Source organism: Sminthopsis crassicaudata, chromosome 1, assembly GCF_048593235.1.
Source record: "Sminthopsis crassicaudata isolate SCR6 chromosome 1, ASM4859323v1, whole genome shotgun sequence".
NCBI lineage: Eukaryota > Metazoa > Chordata > Mammalia > Dasyuromorphia > Dasyuridae > Sminthopsis > Sminthopsis crassicaudata.
In genome coordinates, this window is record NC_133617.1 from 674621800 (window position 1) to 674636245 (window position 14446).

General features: G+C 35.8%; 1 protein-coding gene across 47 annotated transcripts in view; it reads right to left on the bottom strand.

The window, feature by feature from the left end:
- The window catches only part of PBRM1 (polybromo 1), a 124194-nt gene that overhangs the window by 16767 nt on the left and 92981 nt on the right, over positions 1-14446 (bottom strand). For 37 of the 47 annotated variants that reach the window (XM_074283493.1, XM_074283467.1, XM_074283475.1 and 34 more), the window contains 6 exons: positions 10170-10355; positions 9362-9519; positions 8303-8569; positions 4881-5026; positions 2073-2230; positions 1282-1465 (listed from right to left, as the gene is read on the bottom strand). In XM_074283493.1, coding sequence (XP_074139594.1) covers positions 1282-1465; positions 2073-2230; positions 4881-5026; positions 8303-8569; positions 9362-9519; positions 10170-10355 — 1099 coding nt within the window. The remainder of the gene's footprint in view (positions 1-1281; positions 1466-2072; positions 2231-4880; positions 5027-8302; positions 8570-9361; positions 9520-10169; positions 10356-14446) is intronic. The other 10 variants (XM_074283484.1, XM_074283494.1, XM_074283471.1 and 7 more) reach the window with 1 other exon arrangement.

A 14446-nucleotide genomic window follows, 5' to 3' on the forward strand; every position in this document is an offset into this window, starting at 1 on the left:
TTAAGAACGAAGGACAAGGGGCAACTGGGTGGTGCAATGAATAGACTACCAGCCCTGAAGTGAGGAGGATCTGAGTTGAAATCTGGCCTCAGACACTTAACACTTCCTAGCTGTGTGACACTGGACAAGTCACTTAACCCCAACTGCCTGAGGGAAAAAAAAAAGAATAAAGGACAAATAACAATTGTAGAGGAAATCTTGTTCCCAGTACTAGCTTAGATAGGTATTTACCAAGAGACGTTGTCATGTGTATTATATTAAAATATTTGTTTTTAAAGCATTCTGTTAAGTACCTCAGTTTTGTTATTTTATTTTTTTTAGGGGGGGGTCCCAAAACTTTACTCCCATATAATAATGATGTGGAGAGACTGTTTACTGCTTGTCTCAATCTAGTCTCTTCCTTTCCAAATTTTACATTTTACATATTATTCCTATAGCAATTTAACCCAAGTAACTTGATTGTTCAAAACAATGAGAATAATCTCTAGAATTGATATGGAACCTTTACAACTTTGAAATCATCAAGATTTTTAGATTTCATTACAAATGGTGACCAAAAATGCTAATGTAATCTAAGAGATATATGATGATCAGACCTGAAGGAGTGATTGTTCTTCCTGTGTGCTAGTCTGGGTTGACCACATTTGGAATATTATGTTCAGTTCTTCTGAGTGCCTTATTTTAGGGAAGGGCATTAATAAATTGGAGGGGATCCAAAGAAAAACCATTGAGATGATGAAGAGGCCAGAGATTCCGACTCTGCCATAAGAGGGCTGGCTGAAAGAACTTGGGGGACATTTAGTCTGGAAAAGAATAGGGTGGGGGGATGCACATGCTGGCTCTCCTGGGGAAGGAATATTCTTGTCATGCTTGACTCCAGAGGGCAGAAACAAGCACAATGCCTAAGGGAAGCCTCTCCTAGAACAATCAGAAGCTCCCTCAAAAAGAGCAGTTCAAACCAAGACTAGTGAACACTTGCTGGTTGGTTGTAGAGAGAATTCCTGTTGAGTGTTTGGATGTGTGGGGCACTCTGGAGAGACCTCTAATATCCCTTTTAACTCACTGTGTGATTCTGAACTCAGCTGAAGCAGACTGTTTAAATACAGCAAATAATTTCCTTTCCCCATTTAACCTACTAAATATTTTCTTTTTTAAGTATATGTATACTAGTCTTATTCTATAAAATCAAGAGTCAGTCAAAAATAATTGACCACACAATTTTTACATTAATATTAAAAGTCAAAAGAAAAGGTGTTTTCCTTTAAAATTTTCATATTTTACCTGAAATAGTAGATTTCATCATCTACCACTTTAGCAGAGAGTGAAAATCTCTTCAGCCCTTTGAATTTCTTCATCTGTTTGTCACTCTCATTATAGCGGCTCTCACAAAGCAGAACATCATTCTCTGGTATTTCAGTTGGCCTGCAGGACAGGAAATCCTTGAACGACAACACAGCACACTTTCCTAAAAAAATAAGTAGGTTAAATCAAGCACATCCTGTAGTCACATGGGAACACTACTATCTAAAAAACCCAAGTGCTTAGTCTGTTTTGATTGGCACACAGCAGGTGCTTAATAAATATTTAATCCCTACCCTTCTCCCCTTTAACCACCCCCTGTTAATAATGGATTTCTTTTAAAGTGGGGGGAGGGGGGAGAAGAACATGTTTAATAAAAGTAATGAAACCTATATGTAAAATCTGACATGCAAAAAGCCCCTTATATTTGGTAGTCCAATTTAAAATACATAATAATTAATCCCAAAATCCGTTGCAGTGGATTTAAAAGGCAGTATGTAAGCTGTAAAAAACCCCCAGATTATCAAAAATTTTTTCAGTGCCAGAACCAACTAAACTAGTAACTAAAGCTGTAATAAAGGTGAGGAAATTGAGAAGGGCAAAGTCATGTGAGCAAGCAAGAAAAGCATTCTAGAGTGAAGACCCTATAAGATAATTATTTGTAATCCATGACACTGGCTGTCTGTTTCTGACTTTTTGGCAATTATAGAAATGATTCTGATAGAATTAACAAAAGCTCTGGCCCACCAAGATCTTGATGTATGAATATTTACCCAGGATACATGTCATGGGACAGGTTTCTTCCAAATTGCTTAGAAACACTTCTTTTTTATAGAACATTTTTGTTGGCTCATGTTCTGTTTCTTCAGGGTGAATGAAGATGGGGCCAAAGAAATAGGCAGCACCGTCCCGGACCCATAGCTTTTCAATTCTACAAAGAAGAGAAGTTTTTTTTTTTTTTTTTAAATTAATTTTATAATTATAAAATTATAAAAAACTTTTTTGACAGTACATATGCATGAGTAATTTTTTTTTATAACATTATCCCTTGTATTCATTTTTCCAAATTTTCCCCTCCCTCCCTTTACTCCCTCCCCTAGATGACAGGCAATCCCATACATATTATATGTGTTACAATATAACCTAGATACAATATATGTGTGTAAATCCAATTTTCTTGTTGCACATTAAGTATTAGATTCCGAACAGTTTACATTCAATTCCCAGTGTTCAAAGAAGGGAAGTTTCCAGAAAAGTGGGAATCAGATTGTATTTATAAAGGGCTAACCTATTAAGATAAGTTTTTTAAAAATCAACATCATTTCTATGCAGATGATTCTAAGATTTGATCCATCCCTAATCTCTTTCTTTACTGCCCCTCTTGCATTTCTACTTGCTTAATGGACATTTCAGGCTGGATGTCCCATACATGTCTTAAATTCAATACATTCCACATGCCCTCTGAGATTGTTTATCACCCTCTTCTCTTTGACACTCTTGTATCTTATGATTTTGTGACATTGTTCCCTGTCCTGCTTGTCCAAACTGCTTTTTTTCAGTCTCTTTAGCTTAATTTTTCCTCTAGGTCAGGCCTACTACCTAGTGCCTTCTCTGTCCTGTAACCTTTCTTCCTCCTACACTATTTCACCTACTGTTCTCATTAGCTTCAATGTACCATCTCTATATAGATGATTCCTAGATTATTTGCAAGACTTTCCAGATTTTCAATCATATCACTAATTATTGGACATCTCAAAGTGCTTGTCCCACAGATACTTCAAATTCAACATGTCCAAAACAGAACTCACTCCAATTATTCTCTTCTTCCAATGCTTTTTCCCTTAACTTTCCTTATGTTATCAAGGGGACCAGCATTTGACTAGTCACTTGGGCTTGGGATACCGCTTGATTCCTTATTCTTGCTCATTCCACAGAAATAATATTTGTCAGTTTGTCATTTATACTTTCACAAAATTTCTCTTCTATATCCTGTCTCATTCTGGTTAGTTTCCTTGCCTTTCCTCTCTCCCTGTCCTATTCAATCCTCCTCTTGGTTGCAAAAGTCACATTATTATAGTATAGGTTGGCTTATGTCACGCTTTTTACTCAACAAACTCCAATGGTTCCCTGGGAACTCTAGGACCAAATACACAATCTTATGCCTGGATTTTAAAGCCCTTCACAAACTTTCCAGCCTTCTTAAACTTTACTCCCTTCCAAGTGTTCTATAACACTGTCTGACCTCTTTGCCATTCAATCAATCAATTCATAAACATTTCTGAAGTGCCTACACAATCCACAGCTAGGTGGCTCAGTGCATAAGAGTGCTAGGTCTGGAGTTGGGAAGGCCTGGGTTCGCTGGGCTCTGTTTGCCTTAATCAAGTGGGAAAGAAAATGGCCAAGAAAATCTCAGAGACAGTAAGGCGTGATGGGAAAGAGTGGGACATAATCACAAAGAGCACAGCCACTGTGCCAAATGCTGGGGAGACAAAAGATGATCTCTGCCTTCAAGGAGTTTGTAGTTTAATGGGGCAGAATGCATGCAAACCATGCATACAAAGGGGGAGCTATACAGGTTGAACAAGAAATAATTGACAGGATTGCACTAGAATTAAGAGGGGCTGAAGAAGCTCCCTGGAGAAGGCATCTAAGAGATCAGAGGTCAAAGGGTGCTGAGGAACAGCCCAAGAGGGTTCTCGGAGCAGAGACGCAGAGTCTCCTCATAGAAGACATGGAGGTCAGAGCCCCTGGACTGAAGGGTCTGTGCTGAGGAGCAAGGGGCGGAGGTTAGGAGCCTCTTGGATGTACTTCTAGACTTAACAGAGTGCTACTCAAGTTGGCTCGAGAGGGGGCGGGGTAGGGAGGGCTCCATGCCTTCTATTGTTTCTCTCCCTCTTGGCTCTCTGCACATCTCAGCTCTGGAGCTTCCTTCTGCAAAGAGCTTGTCTTGGTTCTCCCCACTACCAGTGCCTTCCTCTGAGAAGAGCTCCCATTTACACCACACACAGTTGTAAATGGATTATTTGCCTACATCTCTCTCATTAGAACATGAACTCCTTGAGGATGGTGACCAGTTTCTTGCCTTCCTTTGCATCCCCAACACTTGGACTAGTGGCTGGAACATAGTAAACTCTTAATAAATGGGGAAAAAAAATCAGTATCTCTTGAACATTTAGAGGGCAGGCACCACATAGAGTAATTTCAATAGTCACTTTTATGATGAAAAGAACCTTTTCCTGATTTTTTAAAAGTAAGCCTTTTAGTATGAGCACCCACTGAGGAAAGAGAACAAAATGTTCAGCGGCAACAAGAACAGCAGTTTCTGAGCTGCTCAGTTTGTCCCAGTGATGTCCGAGTGTCATGCCGTGGGCTAAATAGTGCTACAGTACAGATTCCAGGCTCTTCCAGCAAGTGACATAAGAAAAGATAGAAATTCTGGGGTACGGATGCAAATGACCTCTTAAATCTATACTATATTCTTTATTACCAAGTCTATTTCTCATTGGATTGCTGATTTAAAAAAAATCCATAATATTTTTAAAGCTATATTTTCTAATGGGGAAAAAAAATCAAATACTCACCTGCCTACTCGAGGTCTTACTAAGCCATGAGATTTTATGAAAACACAATCTCCAACCTTCAGCCACATATCATTATAGCGAAGTTGTTCAAAATAGTGGCAGCCTGGCTCCCCATTAGACATTTCTACTGGAACATCTTCTTTCTCCTACAGTAAAATATATAGTAAACACAAGATTTGAGAAATGAAACTGAGCATCACAGGAAATGTTTAGGGATATGAAAAGGAAGACAGATTTTTTAAAAGAATATTAACTGAAAAAAACTAAACTGCTATCAAAGACATGCATGTTGAAGTAAACCAAAGAGGCAGTCCTGAGATCTATCTTGCTTTTAACCAAGAATTTTTAACTTCTCATAGTACTGCACTTGAAACCCTATTATAACCTACACCAATGCATCTAGAAACAGCTAGATGCCTACGTGGATAGTGCATTGCAGAATCAGACTCCTGACTTGTTAAGAATGAAATAAAATGAAAGAATGGTATGAAACGCAATCAAAATGCCTAAAGAGAAGTGGAAAATGAATAAAGAGACACTAAAGAACCCACAAACAAGGATATGGTAGAAAACTACCGGACACAAATTGTGGCTCAATCTTGTTACTGTTTGTGTTGTATAGACATGTCTGACTCTTTGTGAACCATTTGGGGTTTCTTGGCAAAGATACTGGAATAGTTTGACATTGTCTTCTCATGCTATTTAAAAAAAACAAAACTTTTTTTTAGGGGGGGAGAGGCACAATTTGGGGTTATGTGACTTGTTGGGAAGTGTTAAGTGTCTGAGGCTGGATTTGACTCAGGTCCTCCTGACTCCAGAGTCAGTGTTCTATCCAGTGTACCATTGAGCTGCCCCCTCTTCTGATAATTTTACAAATGAGGAAACCTGAGGTCAGCAGGGTGAAGTGACTTGGCTAGATATCTGAGGCCAGATCAGAGTCCAGAAAGAGGAGTACTGCTGACTCCAAGCTGCTACCTGGGAGAGTCTTAGCCTCTGTGGACCTCAGCTTCTTCATCTAAAAAATGAGAGTGTTGGAATTTGATAATCTTTGGGGGTCTCTCCTAGCTCTAAATAAAAATATTTTTTCAATTAACAAAAATATACTTTCTCTTCCCACTTCTGTGAGAATTTTCCCATCCCCTTACACAAGAACAAATCAATATACCAAGGATGGATAGATAGGCAAAAATAAACTTCCACTTTCTTGCCAGCCTTAAATCTATGCTATGATCCTTATTTCCTAAATTCCGGGAGTTTAATTAAGCAATCCTAACAAGATATTGCCATAGTCAGCAAACTCTTCTTTTTTGGCTGTGAGATATAGTAATTAAGGACAACACTACTTTAGAATATAGTCTCATCTGTAAAATCATATAGTTGAGTATGGTAGAAGAATATGAATAGTATTGAACAATGAGAAGCAGTGGTTGGAAAAGCAAATTCACAGAAAGCTTAGGGAGAACACTAACTCAAATACATCACTCCCAAAATATTTAAGGATAAAACTAGAAGGATGACAAAGAGATGAAAAGTTGAAAAGATCTGTCAAGCTTTCAATTAACTATTTTCTCCATTAATAGTAGTGAAGCCATCTCATCTGAATTTTAATCACAGTTCACAATGCTATAGGACCCAACTTCTTATACCACGGTTTGTGACACCATATAGGGTTCTCATTACTGAATGTAGGAATCACAAAATTTGACTTATTGTTAGTAAATGTTTGATTTGTATACCTATTTTATATACTTATACATCCAGGGTCATATAAAAATTTCTTGGATGAAAAGGGGTCACAAGTGGAGAAAGTTTAAGAACTCCTGAAAAGGAGGAAGTAATAGCAAACAAAGATTGGAAAAATAACTGGACTAAATCAAATATACAGAAAGTACACATGAAAGACAACATAATTTTGAGGGCATCAAAGGATCAATGGGATACTATTTCTTTGTGTTGACAATATAAAGATATGGTTTTTAAAAATGAGTTTTATAAGGAATCTGAGTAGGGCTAGATTCTTTTAGTGAAAGGAAAATTCAGCATGAAAAACCTGAGGTAGACTCTGATGGAATAAAAAAATGTTAACAAGAAGGACTTCATTTTAGCAATGGGGGGAATGACTTGAACATATGCATGGTAGGAGAGGTCTCAAAAGATCTAGATATGATGAGCCCATTTCAGCCAGAATGTAGAATGCATGACAAGAAATGAAGTAAAATTAAAGTTGCAAAGAGTTTGAAATCAGAGTGCAGTTCTTTGGCAAATCCTTAAATATCATGATAAAAAGCATACATTTATTCTAGAGGCAATAGAAACTGAGGGTTTTTGAGAAGGAAACTGATACTGCCAGCTTTGTACATGCACAAGATTATTTTGACGACTATGTGAATAGATCATAGGACAAGACAATAGAGGCAGAAACAAGAAGAATATTAGGAAGATATATGAAAGGGATGGTGGTGAACAGCTGCTTGTTCTCCAGTTGTTTTTTTAGTAATGCTTGACTCTGACCTCATTGGGGTTTTCTTGGCAGAGATGCTGGAGTGGTTTGCCATTTCCTTCTCCCACTCATTTTACAGATGAGGAAACTGAGGCAAATAGTTAAGTGACTTGTCCAGGGTCATCCAGCTGGGAAGTGCCTGAGGCCACATTAGAACTCAGTTCTTCCTGAGTCCAGGACTAGTGCTCTGGGCACTATGGCTATACCTACCTGCCTGGGTGATTAGTAAATGCTAGTTTATGGACTGACTGCATACTAAACTCCTGAGACTAATTATTAAGAAAAATTACATTGAGAGAGTATAAAAACAAAACTTGTTACAGGATAGTCAAGCAAAACAAATTCCCAAATTAACCATGTCAAAAAAAAAAAAAAAAAAAAAAAAAAAAAAAAAAAAGGCTCATTCTGCACTGAGCCTAGCACCTTTTTATGTGGGTGACAGTATGCTTCATCATGAGTCTTCTAGAACTATGCAAAATCATTTACATCAATGGGAGTTTCCAATCTTCAAAACACAATCCAAACTATACAGCCAACTAATTTATATAATTTGTACTATGTAAATACATTTTCCAACAATTTTGAAGATTTTGAAATTCTGATCAATACTATAGGTTTTAGACTAACAGTTTGTATCAAGTACTCAAGAAGCTCAAAATGAATTCATGACTTGAATATTAAAGGTCATACCATTTAAAAAAAAATGAACCAGATTAGGTACTTTTCATAGTTATAACTAAGAGGAGTTCTTAGTTATGTAAGGTTATAGATATGATCACCAAAAAATAGATACTTTAAACTACAGAAAATTGTTTAAATTCTTCTTATTCACTCCTCTCACCATGTATACAATACCAGGTAGAACTGTTTTGTGAATGTTTCTTTAAAAATGTAAAACCCTCTATGACGTTCTTCCCCATACCTTTTCCAGGTTGAGGAAAGTGTCTGCTCCTTTACTGTCCTCTGAAGTTTCAGTGTGCTTTTCCTCATCCAATTTATCTGTATTTGCAAACACAGAAGCAACACGCACCACAGGTAGAGGCACATCACGTGGGATAAACCTAACGGAACTAACAGGCATGGTCCACAGTTTAATTTTCTTGAAAGATTTTGTTTTGGCAGAATATCGTGACTCACAGACATAAACATCTTCATCTCGAAAGGTTTCTGGGCACAGTTTGAAATATTCCTGTTAAATAAAGCAATAACATCAGATTATAAAATGAAATTAAATAAAAAAAAACCCCAAATGACTAAATACTTTAGGCAATATAAAGATAAAAAATGAAAACAATTCCTGTTCTCAAATTTAATTTATCATAGGAAATAATATCCATATATGACATGTAATGAAACACAAAATAAAAAGATACAAAGTTTGCAATGCAGTTTTCTCACAACTAGCCTATAAGGGAAGAAGTTAAATTAGAATAATCTTTAAATTACAGATGAAGAAACTAAAGTTCTGAAAGATTAATGATTTGCCCAAAATCACTTAGGGAGGGATTCTGACTCGGGTCCCACAAGTGCAGGATCATGATACCTCCCAAAGCCATGACTGCTGTTGAGATTGCCTCTAGACCTTAGTTTCCTGATCTTTGACCTTTACATCCTAGGTTTACTTTTCTAGTATCCTTTTCCTCTGGCATTGGGATATAGCATAATGAAAATCTAAAAATAGACAAATCCCTAAAAGTTCATTTTAGTTTTTCTTTGAAAATCACCCTTCAATTAAGAAAAGACATTAATCTAATTAAACATTTTGTATCTGCTAACTAGTTCTTGGGAAAAACTAACCCTCACTCCACATAAAGTAGTTAATTCTTTCCCTAAATTTTATATGCAAGTCTCTAAAATTTCATAAGTAGATTAATCTCAATCAATTCTTGCATTTCAGAGTTTTGGAGGGGGTGTGTGTGTGTGAGGATATGTTTCATGTTTCATTATAAAACAGGCAATGAATTCAGGGCTAGTAACTTACCTTAACAAACATGACTACACATTTGCCTAGGATTTTGCTAACAGGTACTTTGTTGTAATAATCACTCTTAAAAACTTCTTTTTCCAAAAATTTTCGTGTAGCAAGATGGAATGTTTCATTTGGCCGATAAAACCAACAACCACACAACCACTTTTCACCTAAAATAAGCAAAAGGGAAAAAAATACCACAAGAAATAAAAATGTTAGAAAAAAGCAATTTAATCCATTAATCTTTTTAGGATCCAAACCCAGTAATGAGAGTCTGCATACTACTTAATTTCATTATCAATGCATGCTCAAAAGAGTTAAGTTAGCCTTTCACCAAATTTCTACAAACAAATAAGCAAGGAAAAAGCAGTTTAATTATATTATACGCTAAAGGAAGGGTTAACCTCATATCCTCCATCTCTCTGCATCTTAAAACATGTGGAATCTCTTTACATTCCATTACTTCTATCCACAGTAGCTCTTTTCCTCCTATCTATAAATGTATGTCACTTCTTTAAAACCCATTTGTTAATATATTTCCTGAAAGAAAGCCTTCTAGTTAGACCTAAATATTGAAGATATGTAAGTTATTCCATATTTTCTTATAAATAGATTGCTTTTAAAGTATTCATATCATGTGAACATTATTTCAACTTGATTGTAAAATGTAAAGGATAGCAGGAATCTGGGATTTTGTTTTACAAACAATAGGTGCTTGATTACTATTTAGTGACAGACTTCTATCTACTGAAAAAACATATCCTTCCAAAGAATCCTGTGTCCCTCCTTACTGAAGGCCTAGGGAGACTTTGGCACTCACCAGCAGAATCTTCCCATAGTCTTTCAATACAGACTATGTGTGGTTGGAGGTTGGCTTCTGCTGGCTCCACATAAACATAATCCCCAACGTGGTACATGCTGTTCTTGAAGCTACAGTCCTGGCTGTATGTTCGATGTAAGATAGAGAGGCCTGCTCCTCCGGAAGAGTCCTCACTCTTTTCAGCTTCTTATTTCACAAAGGAGAGGAAAACAAACAAACAAACAAAAAAACATTAAAAATAAAATTGAAAATAGAAAGGTTTTTACTATTTTATCTACTGTTTCCAGGTTCTACAGTATCCCCATTGTATATGGTGTTTGCTTTTGGTTTTAGATAATTCTACACTCCCCCTTCCCACAATGCCTCTATTTTGTAGGGTTTTTAGCATAACTAGGTATTATATTTTGTTAAAGACTCTACATCTAATGAGATTGTCATATATTACGTTTTTAATGTATTATACTGTTGTTTTTTTTTTAATTAATGAATTATCTTTGCATTCCTGGTATAAAAAAAAATCAACTTGATCATAATGAATAATTTCTTGGATTTATGTCTGAGACAGTTTTATTTCTAATATTTGATCATAGATTTATAGTTTTCCTTCTATCTCCTATTCTCTGATTTAGGTATTAAGACTGTATTTGTCTCATAAAACAATTCTTATAGGATGCTTTCTCAATTTTTGAGAATAATTTTGAGAAGTCTATACTTAATATTATTAATATGTGAAAAAAAAGGGATTCTTTGCCTCAATTGCTATCTAGGCTTAATTGGGTGCAGCTTCAGTTAAACTGAGACCTGTTGAAGACCTTGGCTTAAAAAGGCCCATTGCATCCAGGCCCATCTCCATCTTCTTGATCTATATCCTGCCACCAGACCCAGAGGACTCTGGAGGGATAAGTAAGGTAGATTCCCTTGCCTAGACCTCCCTCACTTAAATCTAATTCACTTCCCTGATGTCATGATTTTCTTAGACAATGAAGGGTAACAACAAGAACTTGAAATACCAAATTAGGAATCTTTAGGATTAGGAGGTTTTTTTTTTAAAACTTTACAGCTGGTTTTCTATTTCTTTTTCTGAGATTTAAAAAAATCTCTGTAAGGTAGTCTAATACATTTTTAAAGGTTTTTGTGTGTGTGTGTTCTCAGTTTTGTTAGTATTTGACTGAAAACAATAGATTCCAAATATTCTTTTTATTTCTTTAGATTTTGTTTTGACTTCACCTTACTCATTTGTTATTTTATTTGATTTTCTGCTCTCTTCAATTCAGTCTTATCAACTAAAGGTTTATCAATTTTATTAATTAGTCTTTTCAAAGAATCTGTTTTTAATGTTTTGATTTCTACTTTTTTGTTTCTAGATAGCTATTTTCCCTCTAATTCTTAATATTTCTTCTTTTGTGCTTATTTTAGATTTTTTATTTGTTGGATTTTCAAGTTTTTGAATGCATACTCAACTCAGTAATTGTCTCTTTTTTTCTATGTGTTAATAAGTGTGTTAATGTATGTGTTGAAGGGATATGATCTTTTGGAGGAAGTTTTAGCTGCATCCCAGAAATGTTTGGATGTTTCTTCACAATCATGTTCTTTCACATAAATATTCTATGTTCTGTTCTTTGAGTCACTTATTGTTTAGATTAAATTATAAATCTTTTTTTAAAATTAAAGCTTTTTATTTTCAAAACATATGCATAGATAATTTTTTAACATTAACCCTTGCTAAACCTTGTGTTCCAATTCCCACTCCCTTTCCCTAGATGGCAAGTTATTTATGCTAAACATAAGAAAAAAATATGTTAAATCCAACATATGCATACATATTTATACAATTACTTTGCTGCACAAGAAAAATCAAATCAAAAAGAAAAAAATGAGAAAGAAAATAAAATGCAAGCAAATAACAAAAACAGTGAAAGTGCTATGTTGTGATCCATATTCAGTCCCCATAGTCCTCTCTCTAAGTGCAAATAGCTCTCTTTATCACAAGTCTATTAGTGTAAGGTTCTTAAGTAAGTTGGTACTTAATTCTCTAGCTCAGAATTCACACCTTTAGTTCAAATCTTTAAGGGAGTCTACACCTTTGAAGGAATACTTTAAAGGAGCAAATTCATTGGCTGTAAGTAGTTCTCACAAACCCCTGTAGTACCCACAAGCCCATTCTCTGGGAGGATATAAGGAGCCACCAAGGCTGCCTCCAGGGACGTTGAGTTTGGACAGCAGTCTGGAAGAGAGAGTCTAGACTGGGAGAAGAACAAGACTTCCCAGGAAAACTTCAGAAAGCTCAAGGAGATTAAGAGCCAGGATTCAGGAAGAGGATGATTCAAGATTCTACCTTTGCTCTGGCTGGAGGCTCCAGAAGCCTCCCAAGAAACCTGCTCACAGAGGAAAAGATTATACAGAAAAGAAACCTTCTCCCAGAGAAGGATTATAATTGATAGATGACAGGATGTTACATTTTGGCAGAAACCTCCTCCCAGAGAAGGATTACGATTGAGAGACAATCAGAACATTATATATTAGAACTGGCCTGAATGATCTCAGGGCGACGTCCACCAGAATTGATCACATAATCTTATTGTTGCTGTGTACAATCATCTCCTGGTCCTTCTCATTTCACTTAGCATAAGTTCATGTTAAGTCCCTCCAGGCCTTTCTGAAATCATCCTCCTGATTATTTCTTATAGAACAATAATATTCCATAACATTTATATACCATAACTTGTTCAACCATTCTCCAGCTGATGGCATCCACTCAGTTTCCAGTTTCTTGCCACTACAAAAAAGGCTACCACAAACATTTTTGCACACGTGAATCCCTTTCCCTCCTTTTAAGATTTCTTTGGGATACAGATCCAATAGAGACAAAGTTGAATCAAAGGGTATACACAGTTTGATAACTTTTTAAGCATAGTTCCAAACTAGTTTCCAGAATGACTGGATCCATTCACAATTCCACCAAGAATGTATCAGTGTCCCACATCCCCTCCAACATTTGTCATCTTTTCCTATCTCTTAGCCAATTTGAGAGTTATGTAGTGGTACCTCAGAGTTGTCTCATTTTGCATTTCTCTGATTGATAGTGATTTAGAGCACCTTTTCAAAAGACTAGAAATGGTTTCAATTTCTTCATTTGAAAATTGTCTGTTCATATCCATTTATTAATAAGAGAATTTGAGTCAATTTTCTACGTTTTAGAAATAAGACCTTTATCAGGACTTGAATGTAAAAAAAAATTTCTCAGTTTATTGCTTCCCTTCTAATCTTGTCTGCATTAGTTTTGTTTGTACAAAAACTTTTAAACTAAATATAATCAAAATTGTCTCTTTTGCGTCCAATAATGAACTCCAGTTCTTTTTTTTTTTAATTTAATTTTTATTTTATTTTATAATTATAACTTTCTTTTGACAGTACATATGCATGGGTAATTTTTTATAACATTATCCCTTGCACTTACTTCTGTTCAGATTTTTTCCCTTCCTCCCCCCACCCTCTCCCCCAGATGGCAGGCAGTCTTATACATGTTAAATATATTACAATATATTCTAGATACAATATATGTGTGTAGAACCAAATTTCTTGTTGCACAGGAAGAATTGGATTCAGAAGGTAAAAATAACAGTTCACACTCATTTCCCAGTGTTCCTTTTCTGGATGTAGCTGATTCTGTAATGATCTTCTGGTTCTGCTCATTTCACTTAGCATCAGTTGATGCAAGTCTTTCCAATCCTCTCTGTATTTCTCCTGTTGGTCATTTCTTATAGAACAATAATATTCCATAACATTCATATACCATAATTTACCCAACCATTCTCCAATTGATGGACATCCATTCATCTTCCAGCTTCTAGCCACTATGAAAAGGGCTGCCACAAACATTTTGGCACATACAGGTCCCTTTCCCTTCTTTAGTATTTCCTTGGGATATAAGCCCAGTAGTAGTATGGCTGGGTCAAAGGGTATGCACATTTTGATAACTTTTTGGGCATAATTCCAGATTGCTCTCCAGAATGGTTGGATTCTTTCACAACTCCACCAACAATGCATCAGTGTCCCAGTTTTCCCACAGCCCCTCCAACATTCATCATTATTAGTTCCTGTCATCTTAGCCAATCTGACAGGTGTGTAATGATATCTCAGAGTTATCTTAATTTGCATTTCTCTGATCAATAGTGATTTGGAACACTCTTTCATATGAGTGGAAATAGTTTTAATTTCATTATCTGAAAATTGTCTGTTCATATCCTTTGACCATTTATCAATTGGAGAATGGCTTG